The following is a 19259-nucleotide window of genomic DNA, read 5'->3' as shown; positions in this document are numbered from 1 at the left end:
CCCAGTCTGTGTTGCCAGGGCGTGGCCGTCTGGAGAGAGGACACCATGGACCTGAGAGAGGGGTGGGTGGATGACCCCGGTCAGTGGAGCTCACTTGCTCCCTAAGTTCTGTGCACTGCTGTGGGTCCCTTGAGATATTCCGTGTCCCAGATTTCCATTCCCTATTGTGCTTAAGCTTCTTTTTTTTTTATGAACTTACTTATTTTATTTTTGCTGTGCGCGGGCTTTCTCTAGTTGCGGTGAGCAGGGGCTACTCATTGTTGAGGTGCGTGGGCTTCACATTGCGGTGGCTTCTCTTGTTGCGGAGCACGGGCTCTAGGTGCACAGGCTTCAGTAGTTGTGGCTCACCGGCTTAATTGCTCCATGGCATGTGGGATCTTCCCTGACCAGGGCTCGAACCTGTGTCCCCTGCATTGGCAGGCAGATTCTTAACCACTGTGCCACCAGGGAAGCCCCCCCTTTTTAAAAAATATTTATCTATTTGTTTATTTATTTTGGCTGCACCTGGTCTTAGTTGCGGCACTCAGGATCTTTGCTGTGGCACGTGGGATCTTTAGTTGCAGCATGCAGACAGATTCTTAGTGCAGCATGCATGTGGGATCTAGTTCCCCAACCAGGGATTGAACCCAGGCCCCCTGTATTGGGAGCGCGGAGTCTTACCCACTGGACCACAGAGGGATTCCCGCTTAAGCTTCTTTGAAGTGATTCTTTTCCTTGCAACTGCAAAGTACACTGACTAAAATTGCGACCTCTTTCTCTATTTTTAATTTCAGAGGTTACATACGATCAGAACATGAAGCCTGGGAAACAATACTTTCTCTTGTTAAAGTCAGTTCTACCCATTAGCTTGGATGTAATGAATTTAGGATCCTGCACCATCTTCAGTGGCTGGAAGGATGAACGGACCACCCGCTTCATCAGGGGCTGAAGTGGGCGGTAGTTGTTCACCATCATCTTCTCTTCTTCACCAAGTGCAGAAAACATGAGCGAGCGAAACGCAGCCAGCTGGAACGGAGAGCAAGCAGAGTAATCTAGGTGCAGCTAGGGCGTGAACCAGCTCCCATGTCCCTCGTGTCATGTGTGGTCCCCTTCCATCCCTGAATCAGGGATGGCCCTGTATGACCAATGCAACATGGTGGAGGTGACCCCAATCTGGGTCAGAAAAGGCATGGCAGCTTCCACCTTGGCCTCCTGGACCACCTGCTCTGGGGAAGGCAGCTGTCATGCTGCAATGACTCACAAGCAGCCCTCTGGAGAGGCCCACGTGGAGAGCAACTGAGGCTCCCAGCCAACAGCCAGCACAACTGCCAGCCACATTGGGAATGAATCCACCAGCCCCAGCTTTCAGATAACTGCAGCTGACATCTGACTGCAACTCCACAAGAGATAGATCCTCAGCCAGAACCACCTGAATTCTGACCCACAGCAACCCTGAGAGATAATAAATGATTATTGTTTTATTAAGCCACTAAATTTTGGAGCTATTTATTACACAGCAATAGATAACTAGTTTATATACTATAAATGCTAATGTAACATTTGATTCACTTTGCACTCCAGGAACTAAGAGACCATTTTTTATGTATCATCACATCTGTTCTCAGAATATACTATGTGTTCTGTGAGAATAGATTTCACGCCTCATTAAACACAGAATTGGGATTATATCTGCATAGTGACCACCTACTGAGCAAGTCAGGTCTACATGGCTGAGGGAGAGCCCCCTGGAGTTGTGTAGGGTGTGGTGCATGCTCTTCCAGGCACTCAAGCATGGTGTGCCCACTCGTGTGCACCTGTTTTCACCACTTGCTGACTCTCAGAAAAGCCTGCTTGGCAGGCCTGTCCCTGCCGTCCAGGGGGTGCACACACTACCTCCAGCCCCCTGGGAGGGTTGGGGGCTCTTCTCTGGATTTTTGTGTAATACTCACCCACAACTCTGCCTTAAAACTATTGACTTACGTTTCTATTTTCCTGCCGGGTAGCAGTGCACAGAGACTATGGTCACTGCTCTGTGTCACCCCTCCGTGTCACCCCTCCATCCCTCCTGCTCGCCCACCCTCTCCTGCTACAACATCTGACATCTAATGAGTGTTTATTATGCGTTTGTTGAGTGACAGAGGGGTCTTGGTGACAAGAGCCATTTTTTTTCTTTTCTTTTTATTAAATTAATGTTTTTTTAAGTCTTTTAAAATTAATTTATTTTTATTTTTGGCTGCATTGGGTCTTCATTGTTGCACACGGGCTTTCTCTAGTTGCGGTAAGTGGGGGCTACTCTTCCTTGCAGTGCGTGGGCTTCTCATGGCGGTGGCTTCTCTTGTAGTGGAGCATGGGCTCTAGGCGCGTGGGCTTCAGTAGTTGTGGCACACGGGCTCAGTAGTTGCGGCTCGCGGGCTCTAGAGCGCAGGCTCAGTAGTTGTTCTGGGGCATGTGGGATCTTCCCGGACCAGGGCTGGAACCCGTGTCCCTTGCATTGGCAGGCGGATTCTTAACCACTGCGCCACCAGGGAAGTCCCAGCAAGGGCCATTTTCAACCACGTCTGTAACCGTTCTGGTATGGGGGAAGGGTGGGTGACGTGCACCCACATTCCACCTTCAGCCTTTCAAAACAAATAGCGTCATCCCATGAGTTTATTTTATTTTATTTTTAAAATTTATTTATTTTATTTATATTTGGCTGCATTGGGTCTTCGTTGCTGCACGTGGGCTTTCTCTAGTTGAGGTGCTTGGGCTTCTCATTGTGATGGCTTCTCTTGTTGTGGAGCACAGGCTCTAGGCGCACGGGCTTCAGTCGTTGTGGCTCGCAGGCTCTAGAGTGCAGGCTCAGGAGCTGTGGCGCACGGGCCTAGCTGCTCCGCTGCATGTGGGATCGTCCCAGACCAGGGCTCTAACCCGTGTCCCCTGCATTGCCAGGTGGATTCTTAACCACTGTGCCACCAGGGAAGCCCCATCCCATGACTTTAAAATTAGAGGCTGGGGACTTCTCTGGCGGTACAGTGGTTGGAAATCCGCCTGCCAATGCAGGGGACACAGGTTTGAGCCCTGGTCTGGGAGGATCCCACATGCCGTGGAGCAGCTAGGCCCATGCGCCACAACTACTGAGGCCCACGCACCTAGAGCCCATGCTCTGCAACAACAGAAGCCACTGTAATGAGAAGCCCGTGTACCGCAACGAAGAGTAGCCCCACTTGCCGCAGCTAGAGAAAGCCCACGCGCAGCAACAAGGACCCAATGCAGCCAAAAATAAATAAATAAAACAGATAAATTTATTTAAAAAAACATAATAAAATAAAATTAGAGGCTGTTTCACAGAATTGAAAGGCTGGAAGGGCTTCCAAGGACTCATCAAGAACCCTCAGAAAACACAGAGCTGAAGGCGAGGTGATGAATGCTGCTGTGATCGATTAGAAATGTCTGTCCTGGGCAGAGGATGGGAGAGTGGAGCATGCTTGCTGCATATCTGTCATCACTAAACTGTGCCCTAGACAGACTTTCTCCAGATCCTGGAGATTTCCAGAAAAAAAGATACTTCAACTTTTTAAAAAGTATATAAGTAATATCTACTTATTTTAGAAAAAATAGAACATTTAAATAAGGACGAGAAAGAAATAAGAACCACTGCAGACCTGTGACCATGGGACAACCAGGGTTAACTTTTAGGTGCACATCAGTGTGACAGCTTAGGGCACTGCTCAGCAAATGGACACTCACCTCCTCCCTGCCCCACTGGTGTTGGCCTGGCCATCATAACTTGCTTTGGCCAACAGGATGTGAGCGGGCGTGATGCGAGCAGACGCCGTAAATGTGCATGTGCGGTTTGGCTTGTCTTTTGCATTTCTGTCATGTGCCATGAAATCTAGCCCTGGTTGGCCACTGGTCCAAGGAGCATGAGAGACACTGGATCCAACCCAACCCCTAACCATGGCCTAAAACAGATTCTCCCAGCTCCCAGAGACTCTTGAGCAGGAAAATAAATGCTTATTATTAGTCATTGAGTTTTGGGATGGTTTGTTACGCAGCATTTTCTAGCAATAGCTAATACAATCCTTCTGGAATTTTCTCTGGGCACTTATAGTTCCATAACTTCTTAGCACAGCCTGAGAGAAAACCCTCTGTGGTCTTGATTTCCTACTGTTCTATCAGCCAAAGAAGCAGAAGAGACTCTAAACGCTTCTCTTCTCCCTCAGTGACCCCACTTCTTTCACGGCTCTCCAGCATTCATCTATGACATCCCTTTCTTAATTAATTTATTTATCTAAAACACCCACGGAGGTCCCAATATGGGCAAGGACCCATATTATAATGTCACTTCTGTTCTTTAAAGTCGCTTTACCCCAATGAAAACCAAAGAGCAAGTACTGGCCTCGTCCAAGCATCTTTCATCGGGGAGACTCTCCATGCCTGAGGCTGACCACTAAGATTAGAAGGTGCTGAATATAACTGTCCCCCCTCAGTTCCCTCGCCTCGCCCCGCCTTCCCTCCCTGTTTCTCTGTGTCTCTGTCTCTTTCTATCTCTGTCTCTGTCTCCCTCTCACCACCAATATCTCAAGGTCAGAAGAAGACCTGTGATATGGGGAACTTCTGTTCACTCCCCAAGAGCTCCTGTTTCAACTAGAAGATTCTTCTTGTGCAGGAACATCTAAAATGCACCAAAGCACGAAACTCTAGGATGCTTGCTCACACTATCTTAGTGAAGCCACCAAACCGGAGGGATTCCCGTGCAGTTCTGTGCGTTGGATACAGGCGCCACTCACCTGGTCCTGAGCCACCTCAGTGGGCTTCTTGTGGATGATCCAGGTGACCGACTCAGAGAGCGGAGGCGTGGTCAGGGAGCCCGGATACGTCCAGTAGTCCCGGCAGGCGGGCAGCAGGCAGGAGGGCTGGAAGGGGCCCAGGGCTGCCCGCGCGTCCTGGGGGAGGAGACCGCAGGCTCTCAGTGGGTGGAGGAGGCTGGGGAGGGGGGCACCACGCTTGGCTTTATCTCAGCGATGTGGTCTGGAGGGGAGCATGTCTCTGAGATAAAGGCTGTGGTCACGGTTGTCACATTTGGAAACCGTAACAAGAGAATGTGGCCCTTCCACGTTGAGCAGGGATGCCCACCGCAGGCTTGTAGTTTTTCTTTTAAGGCTACTCATTTTTGTAAACCTTGGCTGTGAAAATATCACACTTTTAAAAGCTGACGTCAAATAACATACACAGCATAAAATTTACCAGTTTAACCATTTTTAAATATACAGTTCAGTGGTGTTACGTACGTTCACATTGGTGTGCAACCATCACCACATCCGTATCCAGAATTTTCTCATCTTCCCAAACTGAGACTCTGTCCCCATTAAACACCAGCTCCCCATCTCCTCCCCCGGCCCCCAGCACCCACCCTTCTACTTTCTGTCTGCATGAACCTAACTCCTCTAGGGACCTCGTATAAATGGAATAATACAGGATTTGTCCTTTTGTGACTGGCTTATCTCACTCAGCACAATATCCTCAAGGTCCATCCATGTTGTAGCCTATGTCAGAATCTCCCCCCTTTTTAAGACTTAGTAATATTCCACTGTGTGGATGGACCACATTTCGTTTATCCATCATCCATCAATGGACACTTGGGTGGCTTCCACCTCTTGGCTGTTGTGAATACAGCTGCTATGAACATGGGTGTACAAACATCTCTTTGAGACCCTGCTTTTAATGATTTGGGGGATATACCCAGAAGTAGAAATGCTGGATCCCATGGTAATTCTATGTTTAATTTTTTCAGGGACCACCAAACTGTTTTCCATAGCGGCTGCACCAGAAAACATTACACTTTTAAGACAGCTGATCCTCTCTTTGGCAGACCTCCCCAGCGTGAGAGCCATGGCAATTACAAATGCACAGGGGGACACCCTGCACTGGCTGAATTCCCTGACACGTGCCAGAATTTTCCTTCTCATCAGCAAGGGGTGGGATTGATGGACTGGGTCAGCCCAGCTCTCCAGGCTGCTCCATCAGCACGTGTCCTGCTTGGGAGCCCCATGTTCAGAATCCGTGTTTGCTTGGTTTCCATGCTCTAGAGACGCATAGGGAGAAACCTGCCTCTCAATTCCTCATGACCCTGATGGGATCCCACCATCACTCACTCACTCAGAGCTATTCTTGAGCAGCCACAGTAAACCCGACTCTATCTTAGGTGCTGGGGCTACAGCAGAGACAAACTACCCGCTTTCGTGGAACTCACTTTTACAAGAGGAGAGCAGATGGCACACAGAACAAATAAGTAAAATATCTAGTAGTTTACACAGTGATAAATGTGATGGGGAAACATAAGGTAGGGCAGTGAAATAAGAGATGTGGGGAGTATAGGCTGGTGTTTTAGGAGGGGTAGCCCTGAAGGCCTCCCTTAGAAGGTGATGTCTGAACAAAGACACGGAGGAGGTGAAGGGGAGGAGATTTCTCTGAAGCAATGGCCAGTGCAAAGGCCCCAAGGCAGGGTCTGGCCTGATGGGCTGGGGGATCAGCAGAGGGCCGCAGGGCTGGAATGAGCACAAGACATGGAAGTAATTAAAAGAGGTGCGGGGGCTTCCCTGGTGGCGCGGTGGTTGAGAATCCACCTGCCAATGCAGGGGACACGGGTTTGAGCCCTGGTCTGGGAAGAGCTCACATGCCGCGGAGCAACTAAGCCCGTGCACCACAACTACTGAGCCTGCTCTCTAGAGCCCGTGAGACACAACTACTGAGCCCATGTGCCACAACTACGGAAGCCCGCAAACCTAGAGCCCGTGCTTCACAACAAGAGAAGCCACTGCAGTGAGAAGCCCGCGCACCGGAATAAAGAGTAGCCCCCTCTCGCCACAACTAGAGAAAACCCAGGCACAGCAACAAAGACCCAACACAGCCAAAAAATAAATAATAAATAGATAAATTTATTTTTAAAAAAAGAGAGAGATGGGAGGGGGGAGATGGGGACACTCTGCTTCTGCCCAGGGCTGGGGACCCCTGAAGAAACCCACCGGCAGAGGCAGGGGCTAGGGGGCTGCTCTCTGGATGCTGTGGAGAGAAAGCAGCGCCTCTTGGCTGGTCTCTGCCTCGTTGGAAACAAAGCTCCTGGGCAGCTTCTGCTTAGAGGGGAAAGGCTCAGAGGGGTCCCTCGGGTTGACGGGCCCAGGACGGGGCCTCCACCCGCCCCCCGTGAAGTGAGTGAGGTGAAAGGCTGAGGGGGCAGCCCTGGGAGCAGCAGGATACCAACTGTGCCCAGCCGGAGTGGAGCCTGAACCAGGGGCCCAGCCGCGTGCTGGGCAAGCTGGGAGGACAGTCAGCATGAGGCACCTGTTCTTGGGTCCCCGAGGAAGGAGGCTCCCTGCTGGTGGGTGTCCCTCCCCCCCGGCCCTCAAAGGCAAAAGCAAGGAGCCACTGATGGCTTGTCCCTGGTTGCTGGCTCACCGCTCAGCCATGGGGAGGTGGTGTTTAAGCTTCTGGCAGCTGGAAGGGGGTAAGTCGACTGTCTCTGACAGATGGTCACCAAGCACCTTGTGCCGGGCTCCACCTTGTAACCAATGTCTAGTTGGCGGCTTAAAACAGCATGACTGAAACACGCTTCCCAAAGTGTAGCACCTACCCACCTAAAGTGCACGATTCTATGGCTGTTCGTATATTCACAGACGGACACGCGAACCCTCAGCACAGTCGATTCTAGAACATGTTCGTTACCTCAAAACAGAACTCCAGAAGAAGAGAGCCCCAGTAAACACTCTTTAGCTGTCATTCCCCCTAACCTGTCCACCTGCCCTCACCCTGCCACAGGCCCCACCGATCTGCCCATTCTGGGCATTTCCTAGAAATGGAATCATATAATACGGAGAATTTTGCATCTGGCTTCTTTCACTCAGAACGATGTCTTCAAAAGCCATCTCTGCTGTAGCAGGTGTCAGAGCTTCATTCCTTTTTATGGCTGAGTAATATTCCACCGTGTGGTCTAGTCAGTTCTTGAAGGACACAGGTCACATATGCACATGGGACAAGATGCAGAAAGTACCTGTGGGTGTGCGGCGACAGATAAATCCCCCTCCTGCCCCCAGCCCCCAGCCCCATAGACACTGACGTGCCAGACGTCCTCTGAGGCTCTTACCTTGGATTTTCAGAACCAGCCTTTATGTCTGTTTCATGATAAAGAAAGAAAGATAAGAACTTCCAAAAGCCACGTGATTAGATGGCGGCAAACCCAGATGCCACGGGATGTCTGTCCCATCCCACAGAGCTGGACACCACAGAGGTGCCTCCTAAGGCTGAAAATTTAAAAAATCAACCCAGACATTGGGGGAACCCAGGAAGGAGCACAGACCATGACAAATGACTTGAGCCGATCACCCTCCCGACCCACGAGACACAGACCCCTGCCCTCCGAGGCGGGGCCTTTCTCTCTTAAGATTCTAACTCTTATTTTTCAGGTGAGGAAACTGAGGCCCAGGGAGGAGCATCAGGACCAGAACTGGGCCCAGCAGCTTCCTCCATCCCCTGCCAACACAGCTTCTTCTGCATGTTTGCCCAGAGCCTTCAGGGAAGCAAACAGACCCCGTAGCACAGAGCACCTCACAGCAGCTCTTTCTTTCCCACCAAGCGGTGGAGACCATGCCCTGAGGGGGTGGATGCCACCAGGGAAACGTCCAGGTTTACTCTGGCTGTGGACCAGGGAGGAGATGGATGCTTCTAGCACCTAGACCTTGCTGAGTTCCTGAGCTGGCAGACGGAGCAACGGGGGGGCGATCTGGTCTGGTCCCAGGAGGTCAACATCAAGGGGAGGGCGCCACACAGATCAAACATCCCCTGTGAAGCTGCCGAGGAAGGGCTGGCCCCCATCTCCCATCTGGAGCCGCTCTCGCCATTGTTAAGACAGGTCGGAGATCCACCCGTCCCCACGTCCAAGGACCACGGGTGACTCCTTCCCTCGGAATTCTTTTGTTTCGTGCTGAACAAATAAACTGCAGTTTTCAGGAATTTCCATTTCTCCAACAAAGCCCTCTCTCAGCTGACACTGAAGAAAAGCTACCTTGCTGGCCTTGCTGTCTTTCGGAGCTACGCTGAGTGCAGCCAAATGTGCAGGAGAGCTGGGCAGGATGGGTGCGTCTGCAGGACCCCTTGCCCCACCTCCCTGTTCTCCCAGGATGGGGCTGACCCTAAGGATACCAGGTGGCTTGCAGGTGGACATTTTTTTTTTTTTTTTTTTTTTTTTGGTGGTACGCGGGCCTCTCACTGCTGTGGCCTCTCCCGTTGCAGAGCACAGACTCTGGACGCGCAGGCTCAGTGGCCATGGCTCACGGGCCCAGCCACTTCGCGGCATGTGGGATCCTCCCGGACCGGGGCACGAACCCGCGTCCCCTGCATCGGCAGGCGGACTCTCAACCACTGCGTCACCAGGGAAGCCCAGGTGGACATTCTTAAATGTCGATAGTTGAGAATTTATTTCAATCTTTTTTTTAATTTATGTATTTATTTATTTTTGGCTGCGTTGGTTCTTCGTTGCTGTGCATGGGCTTTCTCTAGTTGTGGCGAGCGGGGGCTACTCTTCATTGTGGTGCACGGCCTTCTCATTGCGGTGGCTTCTCTTGTGGAGCACGGGCTGTAGGCACGTGGGCTTCAGTAGTTGCAGCACACAGGATCAGTAGCTGTGGCTCGCGGGCTCTAGAGCGTAGGCTCAGTAGTTGTGGCGCACAGGCTTAGTTGCCCCGCGGCATGTGGGATCTTCCCAGACCAGGGCTCAAACCCGTGTCCCCTGCATTGGCTGGTGGATTCTTAGCCACTGCGCCACCAGGGAAGTCCACATTTCAATTGGTTTTAAAACAAACATTATCGCAAATGGATGTTGTTGCCTGGGACAAGGCTAAAGATTTTTAAGAAGTGGATCACTTTCATAAAAAGTACTAAGTAACTAAATAGTACCACAGGTGGGTAGACAGGCAAAAACCTTCAAGATGCTGCCTGAATGGCCGAATGTTGGGAAACCCCTTTACGCTGAGGAGGGAGGGCCCGAGAATAGCAGGAACGCCTCGAAGTCGGTGAGCCAACTCGAGACACAGCTGGAATCGGCTCCAGTGAGTCCCAGTCCCGGAACTGGACTCAGAGCCTCTCTGCAACGCTCTTTCCGCCCAACTGGTTCCTTTTTTTGGTTATTTTTTTGGCAAAGTAGTCATTACTCGAAGCAATGTCACTTTTCCAATTAGGTTGATTTCAAAATATGTAGCTTACCTTGTGCTTTATGTCCGGCAAGACTGCCACCAGCTTCTGCAGCGCCTCGTGGCGGGCCCCCAGCTGCACAGCGTGGCATACCGAGTGGTCACGTGACAGGGCAGGGGACAGGGTGACAAGCACACGTCACTCTAAGCCGACCTTGTTTAGGGAGCAGATCTGACTAGGAGAGCTGCACCCCGGCAAGCTTACCTTTAAAAACACGGCGACCACCGCCAAGCCGTTCTCTCCCATCACGGCTTCTGTGTAGTTTTGGTATTTCACAGCGTTCCAGTGAACCAGATGCAGCTGGAACCCAGAAGAAGAGAATTCCCTCCATCACCACGTAGCCGAGAGAGCTTAGCCCACCGCCCCTCCCTCTGTATGGCTGACAGGTGCCCGATTTATGCTTTTAATGAATCCACGGCTGCAGGCCGGTTCCCCCAGCCAAAACTCGCTCAAACCCCAGAAAGCAGGGCCTCGGCATTTCTAGGGGGAAAGAAGGGAGGCTCGCTTTAACTTTGTCAAACAGAAATGGGTGGTTGGATTGTTTGCTACTGCTCAGATAGCCCTGAAGGAGGGTTGCCAGGTCAGATGTAGGACTCTCAGTTAAATCTGAGTTTCAGACAGGCGACAGATCATTCTGAACATAAGTACGCCCCCAAATGGCATTTTTCTACATCTGTCACCCTCCTCTGAACTGCACCTAGGTCCATTCTTCACACACCCTCGTTGGTTTTCCTAAGTCCCAAGTCAGCATCGCTACTGACCAGATGACAAGGATTTAAACCAGCGGGGAAACAGGCTGCGGGAACGGGCCTTCCTGGGCCCTGGTGAGTAAGAGGCAGAACCAGCACCCTGGGTTCTGTGTGAGGGCACGTGGGCCGATGCTGCGTGTGGCTCAGAACCAGGAAGGGGCCTGGGTGTCTGTCCGCACTTCCTGCTCCAGCAGGCGTGGTGGTGGAGGCCTTTCTGACCGGTGACCCAGGCCCTGAGTCCACAAGGACTCGGCCCAGAAAGTCCTCCAGCCTCTCGTGGTCAGCAAGACCCTCCCCCATGCGGCTGCTGGACTCCAGGGCCCGGGCGGCCCTGCCAGGGGGGCGGGGTCCACGTGGCTCCAGGTGGCACCTCACTGCCAACAAGTCCCAGCGTTCCTGGCCACGCACACCAGGGACCGTGAGCGTGGCGTGGCCTCCCCCTGCCCTCCTGTAGCTCACCTCAACCCCCCACCCACTGTCACACGCGGTCTTCCAGAAATAGGGACAGCTGGGCCTGAGGTCCCGCCCACAGCCTTCCTCCTTCATGGACCCCACCTGTGGGGCTGGCCTGGCCTCCCAAACCCCACAGGAAAAGGCCCGCTCCAACATGGGCCGGAGGCACGGCCGGGACGGCGCGGCAGGCCCCGCCCACCTGGCTCGCGGACAGCCCCTGGTGGGTCCCAAGCTCTGCCCCCTCTCCTAGACGAGCGAACCGCAGCAGACTCCGCTATGGAGAGAGCTGCTCGGGCTTCCCTGGTGGCCCAGTGGTTGAGAGTCTGCCTGCACGGGTTCGAGCCCTTGTCTGGGAAGATCCCACATGCCGCGGAGCGGCTGGGCCCGTGAGCCATGGCCGCTGAGCCTGCACGTCCGGAGCCTGTGCTCCACAACAAGAGAGGCCGCGATAGTGAGAGGCCCGCGCACCGCGATGAAGAGTGGCCCCCACTTGCTGTAACTAGAGAAAGCCCTCGCACAGAAACGAAGACCCAACACAGCCCTAAATAAATAAATAAATAAATAAATTTAAAACACATAGTGCCATGTCCCACCCCAGAATTCCTAAGTCAGTGGAGCTGGGGTAGGATCTGAGAATTTGCTAAAAAAAAAAAGAAAAGAGCTGCTCACTAGAAACCGAGTTACAGGGGCACAGTTACCGAGAGGAATGCAGTTTACTGAAAGCAAGTGTGTTGCAAGACGCTGTTCCTTCATTTTTGTCATATTTGTAAAAATGTGGGTAATTATAACAATCAATGCAACTCCCTAATTATCAACTGTCCCCAGAGGCCACCTCTGGCTGTGTGACCGCAGTGATTTTCACCTTCCGGTTTGACTGGACTCTCAGTCTCTTTTAACCACAGTATTACTTCCGTAACAACGGTGACAAGAACAGTCCAGAACTTGAAATACCTCCAAAATCCAGGTGGCTGGCGGGTGGACAGAGGGCGGGCTAGTGGATGGAGGTGCAACAGAGTGAATTTGGCACCTGTCAATTACAGGATGTGGCTGGTAACCTCACGGGTTCTCACTATACAGTTCTTTCATTTTTTTGGTAAGTTGGAAACATTTCATAATAAAATATTGGGGGACACCAGTAAGGCACTCCTTCCCACTCCATAGCCACCAAAATCCAATTCCTGACCTTTATCTCGACTCCTTTTCTTTATTGACTCCCATTTTGGAATGTTGCAAATATCACTTTGTTTTAAGAAGGTAATTTCTATTGTAAAGATTTTCCATTCTCAGTATAAGATCTTCAGTGCCTCGAAGGACAGCAGCAAGCGCGTTGGCTGAGCGAGAGCTAAGAGCACAGACTGCTCCTAAATCCCAGCTGTCTGACTTCGGCAAGTTACAAGACCACCCAGAACCTGTCTCTTCTCCTGTTCACTGAAAGTGCTAACGGTACCCTCCCCTTAGGATAGTCGTGAGGTTGAATGCGCGGGGTGGCTAGTGGTTCTGGTTTGAGCACCAAGAGTCCCGTGTCCCAGGAAATCCATTCTGAGCAACCAGGATGCTTGATCACCCGACATCGAACCTGGCACACGGGAAGTCCCCACACATCAGCTGCTACGAACCTCTGCCGGGTACACGTGATCGTCCACCGTGTGTTCCGAGCCCCACTCGTTCACTGCTCCCCAGTGGAAGTGGAACTGCTTGAGTCTGTAGTGGTTTTCCAAGGGGCCACCACTAATTCCTGGAAGGGGAAGCAGTGGAAATGGTGTGTTAGTCTAGTTGCTAGACTGTGGGGCTGCTGTGACATTGACTACATAGGGGTTACTCGATTTGGCTCTCAAGAGACGGATGTTCCGCTGAAACCACAAGCTGAAACGTGGGACCTTGTCTGCCCTGTCGCCTGACCCCATCACCTGGTCCCGGCGGGCCCCCAGCAGCTCACAGGAAACACCTGAGTGATGCAGATGCCAGTGCTGCCACCTGGTGGCAGCAGGGGCCTCAGCCAATTGCAGGCGGCAAGAGGGCAAAGAAAAACCACTTCAGAGATGCGCGCCATGCCAGTCCTATAAGATTTCCAGACTTCCCTTTAATTAAAAAAAAAAAAAAGAAAAGAAAGAAAAGAAGAAAGAGATGTCTTTCGAATGAAAGAAGAGCAGATAAAATTCTATCACCAAATAATTTCATAAGCTAATAGGTAATGAGAAAGATGTTTAACTAAACAAATTCTGAGATATAAGGTACTACATTTTGGGGACTTCCCTGGTGGCGCAGGGGTTAAGACTTCGCACTCCCAATGAAGGGGGCCCGGGTTCAATCCCTGGTCAGGGAACTAGATCCCACATGCATGCCGCAACTAAGAGTTCACATGCCACAACTAAGGAGCCCACGTGCTGCAACTAAGGGGCCCGTCTGCTGCAGAAAAGACCTGGTGCAACCAAATTTAAAAAATATATAAATATTTTAAAAAATAATAAGGTGTCACGTTTTCCACCAGGGCTGATCTCCAGGCAGCCCCTGCTCGGTCTAGCCTCACTATATGACCACTTTCTAAGTCACCCTGAAGTCCTGGCGAGGCATCCCCAAGGGCTGTTAGCGTGATGCACACAGGCTCATAATCCCTGAGCACCTGTCATGGCGGCATCTGCTCTGAACTGTGCGATCATGGGTGCTGTCCCAGGAGGTCCAGGGCCACGGCTGGGAGCCTGCATTTGAATGAGCTCCCGGGGGGCTCTGATGCACAGGGTTTAGCCGGTCTTCCAGTCTTCAGCTGCACTTTGCTAACAGATTTCCACCACCAAGTGCTACAAACGTAATGGTAACGGTTGGACATCCGCTTGTATTTGAGGTGAGTGTAGTGTGACACTGGGATCCTCGGACAGGTCTGGAGGACACTGACAGCAAGGGCGTGAGTTCCCGGGGTGGGGGGAGGGGTGGGCATTGCTCGCATCAGCTCCTCCATGCGACAAAAGCAGGGACGACATTTAGTGACGCGATGGATGCTGCTGAAACTGTCAAATACGGCTGGTAGGGGTGCTTCTGCTTTGTTTTTGCCATTGAAGGTACTGGTAGCAGAAAGCACTGAACTATAAACTGGAAAAAGAGATTCAGTCCATTATTCTGTCCTCGATCAAGTCTCGAAGCTTCTCGCTGTGTCTTCACTTGAAAGCGTTGGTCTAGAACGTCGTTATGGGCATCTCGTCATGAGGCTCTATGGCTTTATTCTCCTGAACACCCACAAATTAGATCTCACTTTAAAAACATACACAGAAGTATCTCATCCCCCCGCAAGTATTAAAAAAAACAGAGTAAATCACGAAGCCTGAGTCCACGGGTGTGGAGGAGCCGTTCTGCAGGGAAGAAGCTGAGGTGGATAGAAAACCTCCCTGTTGGGTTCAAATTACAAGACTTTACTGGATTTTCTGTGGCTGAGAATACAAGGGGGTGATTGTTTTCCTTTGAGGGGTGAGGATACATGAGCCTACTGACCTCTGTAGTTCTGTGTTGTTTTTTAATTTCCTAAGAGAGGCTAAAGAGGTTGTCAGTAATCCTGGGCACGGGAGCCAGGATTCGAAGCCAGGTCTGACGCCCAAACCCGTGCCTTGAGTACAAAACATCTTCTGAGGAAATTACAGAAGCTTGAAACACCAGCAGTGTGATCTCTGTGCCACTTCTGTCTGGCACTTTGTATCATGCTGGAAGGGGACTTGGGAGCCCTGGCCAGCAGACACCTGGAACCGCCAGAATGCACTGACTAGTGCGTTTGCTGTGTGACCTCGAGCAAGTGGATCAGCCTCTCAGAGCCTCAGCTGTCCTACCTGTGAAATGAGCAGTGTTGGCAGGATGGCCTCATAAAGTGCAGTCAGACGGTGATGACAATAATGGTGGTGACCACACGCCATGTAACTTTTCAGGGACTCGGCTCTCCTTCATGTAATAACGAAGAAAGGATTCCTAGCTAGGTGGTCCTGGTGGTCCCCCCCAGCTCAAGCATCTGAGGACTCTGATGTGTAGACACCACATAAGGTCTCCAGAAAGAGCGACACCAACTGCACAAGGCAAAAACCCACCATGAGCTGGGTGTCGGGCAGACCCTGCCAAAAATAACCTCGTAGAAAAACCACTCCCGACTGTGGCCACAACCAGCAAGCAGAGAAGGGGAGGGGGCCGGGCACGAGCATCGCCCCCGCCTCCGGCAGGTGAAGACTTTCCCAGGGTCACCCTCAGGGCAGGCCTGGAGCCCAGGGACCAGGGCCCCACGTTCTCCCCGCATCCAGCTGCCCCCAGAATTCTCCAAGAAGCAGCCTCTCGCAGGGGGACTCCCTGTCTGCTTCCCAAAGAGGGCTGCCTGTTTAAGGAAGAGAATGTGGACGGAGGTCAGCTTTGGAATCGGGCCTGCAGGGAGGAATGGTCCTCTTGGTGGGGCCTCTCCTTCCGACTGCAGGCTGACACCTGGTCGTTTGTAAGCGGGTGGGGGCTACCCTGAGCTGGGACCAAGCAAACTCACAGCAAACCCCGCAGGCTGCTGCCCCTTGCCAGCTCTGTGACCTGCAGATTCAGATAAGGAGGAAAGCACAGCACGAGCATCTCAGGAGGGAAGCGAAGAGGGAGGGGAGGCATGGCCAGAGGAGCCCCGGTGCCACAGGCTGGGCTGCAGTGGCGCCCTGCGGCCGGTCGGCGGTGCACCCAGAACCGGGCACTGTGATGCCCACAGCCTCCCTCCTTCAAATGCATTTCAGGAGAGAAACAGCATCAACTGTACAGGAGCTGCTTGAGTACAAGCTCGGGTGTCAGACTTGTACATCTCGAGCATCTTTCAAGTCAGGGACAGAAGACTCTCTGGAACGACGTCTCTAAAATTAGACGGATGGGCAAAGACAGCCACTAGCCGAGTGCCAGCGTCTCTGCTGAAAAACCGGAGAACAGTGTCCCGTTTCTGCAGGTGGTCGGGGGTGCGCTCTGGGTCGGTGCTGGCGCCATCGCCTCCGAACGCGGCGATCTTGGTCTGGTTACTAAACTGTTCCCAGCCTCAGTTTCCCCGCCCATAAAATGGGGAGGGTCCTAGCACCTACTCCATGGGACATTGCCAGGATTAAATGAAAAGTTCTCAGCAGAATGCCCGGTATTCTGGAAGCACCCAAAGGACGAAAGCCGGCAGCCATGGCACATCTCTGAGATGAGATGAGTAAAGAAAGGGTCTCATCCGTTCTCATGGGTCAGCATCTCCTGCGTCCTGGGCACTGTGCACCCATATCTGTCAGCGCCCGTAATCGCCAGCGCCTGGTGGACACTCAGCATGAGCTCTGAGCGTACTAACTGACAAGCCAGCATTCACCCAGCACCCGCTACACACTGGGCATCGTGCAAAGCACCCTACCTTCCCCAGTGACCGCCCCTCACAGTGACCCTGCAAGCAGCTACTACTGGCCCAATTTTGAGATGAGGAAACTGAGACTCAGAGGGGTCAATCACCTGCCCCAGGTCCCCCAGCAACTCCACCCCAGGCCTGCTTGGGTCCAGCCCCTCGACTTTCATGGCAGGGTTCAAGCCAAACGCTCATCTTTTCCTGCCAGGAAAGTTAGGAGCCCAGTTTTAGGCGGCTGCCCTGGAGAAAATAATCTCAGTGACTTTTCATAATGACCAGACAGTGTCAGAGTAATTCCCTTCAAGAAAACAGGCGTGGGACTTCCCTGGTGGCGCAGTGGTTAAGAATTCACCTGCCAATGCAGGGGACATGGGTTCGAGCCCTGGTCCAGGAAGATCCCACATGCCGCGGAGCAACTAAGCCCATGCACCACAACTACTGAGCCTGCGCTCTAGAGCCCGCGTGCCACAACTACTGAGCCCGTGCGCCACAACTACTGAAGCCTGCACGCCTAGAGCCCATGCTCCACAACGAGAGAAGCCACTGCAATGAGAAGCCCACGCACCACAACGAAGAGCAGCCCCCACTCGCTGCAACTAGAGAAAGCCCACGCACAGCAACGAAGACCCAACGCAGCCAAAAAGAAAAAAATATATTAATTAATTAAATACTTTTTTAAAAAAAGAAAGAAAGAAAAAGAAAACAGGCAAACCCAATTTGTGACAAGGGGGCCTTTAGCTCACCAGCCCCCAGACTCTGCCGTCCGCAGGGCTGTCCACAGACCGGAGGCCATGCATCCCCCTGGCAGTCTCCGGGAGCAGGTGTGTCAAGATGTAACTGGGAAACTGCATCCCCGAGGACAGAGATGTTGGAGGCTGACTCCAAGCCCAGATCCTGCTGTCTCTGTGCTCACAACAGCCGCTGATAACAGCTGTCAATTTGTAGTTTGGTGCTTTGACCAGGACAAGCAGGCTGTTGGCAGGCATGGTTGTTTCAAGGCTTAAAATAAGTCCAAGAGCAGTTTGACATGTTCTAATTAATCCGAACTGCAAATAACTCGATGGTGCCGAGGAGCAGCCTGTCCTTGGTGCCCCTCCAGGATTTAACCAACGTTCCCTCTGACACTCTACGCACAAGGGCAGAGGCTTTCCGTGCGTGCTCTGGATTAGGGAGGTCTTTGTCATTCTCTCCAGGGAAGCAGGAGTCACAGCTGGCGGCCAGTGCACGGGTGGTGCCTGAGGGGCACGACCCCACCCGCAGTACCCCAAAATCCAGCAATGAGGGAGGTCAGATGGCTCTCGGGGAGCTAAGCTCTGGGACCACCACACATCGGCTCTGGTTTGAAGCCAGGCCAACGTGAGCACAGCCCCTGGTTTCAGGCAGCGTGTCCCACACAGTGGTCCTCTCTCTCTGGACCTCAGACCTGATGTCTGTAAAACAATAATGATGCCCCCACGCCCATCAGAACGTGGCGAGCATCAGATACAGCAGCGCTTACCAAAAGCTCCCTAGCACAGCCCCTGGCACCCAGGAGGAGCTCGACCAGTGGTAAGACCTTCTGTTATTATGGACGTATTCTGGTTATTATTACATCATGATCACCATCTCATCATCCAAGCAGAGGTCTGCAGTCACCGGAAATAGCCACTATTACTCCCAAGATAGGACCTGCACGTAAAGACTTTAAGGGATAAATGTATCTTAAGAAAGTGTCCTTTAGAAGGGGCTCGGCCACGGGCTTCCCTGGTGGCGCAGTGGTTGAGAGTCCGCCTGCCGATGCAGGGGACGCAGGTTCGTGCCCCGGTCCGGGAAGATCCCACATGCCGCGGAGCGGCTGGGCCCGTGAGCCATGGCCGCTGAGCCTGTGCGTCCGGAGCCTGTGCTCCGCAACAGGAGAGGCCACAACAGTGAGAGGCCCGCGTAACGCCAAAAAAAAAAAAAAAAAAAGAAGGGGCTCGGCCAGCCACAAAGCGTTAAAAGGAAAAATCATGCATTCATTCAACAAATATTCATTGAGCTCCTACGATGTGCCGCAGCCTTGGCTAAGTGTTGGGCGTGGAGAGGGTGACACGGGGCAGCCCTGCCCCTCCTGGAGCATGGACTGCCCAGGGGCAGGCAGGCAGTGAGTTGTGGACATGTGGGCAAGGACGGGGTGCTCTAGGGGGATCTGAGGGGTGCGGGGCATCCGAGAGGGCCTCCCTGAGGAAGTAGGGGTTCAGCTGAGCCGTAAGAGCGAGGGGGAGGGCCGGCTGTAGGCAGGAAGGGACACCAGGCAGAGAGGCCTGGAGGGACAGAGCAGGCCACTGTGATGGACCTGCGAAGGCTCCCAGTGGCGGGAGGGTAAGGTCAGCTGGGAGACGGGTCGGAGGGCAAAGGGGTAGGTGCCGGCAGTGGCCACGTACGGGAGCCTTTGTCAGCAGACTTTGAATGTTCCAGTCTTTAGAAATGGATGTCTGCCTAGAGAGGTGGGGTCTGGGGGCGACACTTGCATCCCCGTC

General features: G+C 52.6%; 1 protein-coding gene across 3 annotated transcripts in view; it reads right to left on the bottom strand.

The window, feature by feature from the left end:
* The window catches only part of CA5A (carbonic anhydrase 5A), a 29018-nt gene continuing 9759 nt past the window's right edge, over positions 1-19259 (bottom strand). Inside the window, exons 3-7 of one of the 3 annotated variants that reach the window (XM_081216131.1) lie at positions 13022-13140; positions 10408-10503; positions 10216-10278; positions 4752-4907; positions 1-1005 (exon numbers count right to left, since the gene is read on the bottom strand). In XM_081216131.1, the coding sequence (XP_081072257.1) occupies positions 787-1005; positions 4752-4907; positions 10216-10278; positions 10408-10503; positions 13022-13140 (653 nt within the window). In that variant the 3' untranslated portion in view covers positions 1-786. Of the gene's footprint in view, positions 1006-2130; positions 2598-4751; positions 4908-10215; positions 10279-10407; positions 10504-13021; positions 13141-19259 lie in introns of those variants that run through there. The other 2 variants (XM_081216132.1, XM_081216133.1) reach the window with 2 other exon arrangements.

This window comes from Mesoplodon bidens (genome assembly GCF_964165515.1).
Source record: "Mesoplodon bidens genome assembly, chromosome: 18".
NCBI classification, from domain to species: domain Eukaryota; kingdom Metazoa; phylum Chordata; class Mammalia; order Artiodactyla; family Ziphiidae; genus Mesoplodon; species Mesoplodon bidens.
The sequence above is the reverse complement of the archived record's forward strand: the minus strand, read 5'-3'. Positions and strand labels throughout refer to the sequence as shown.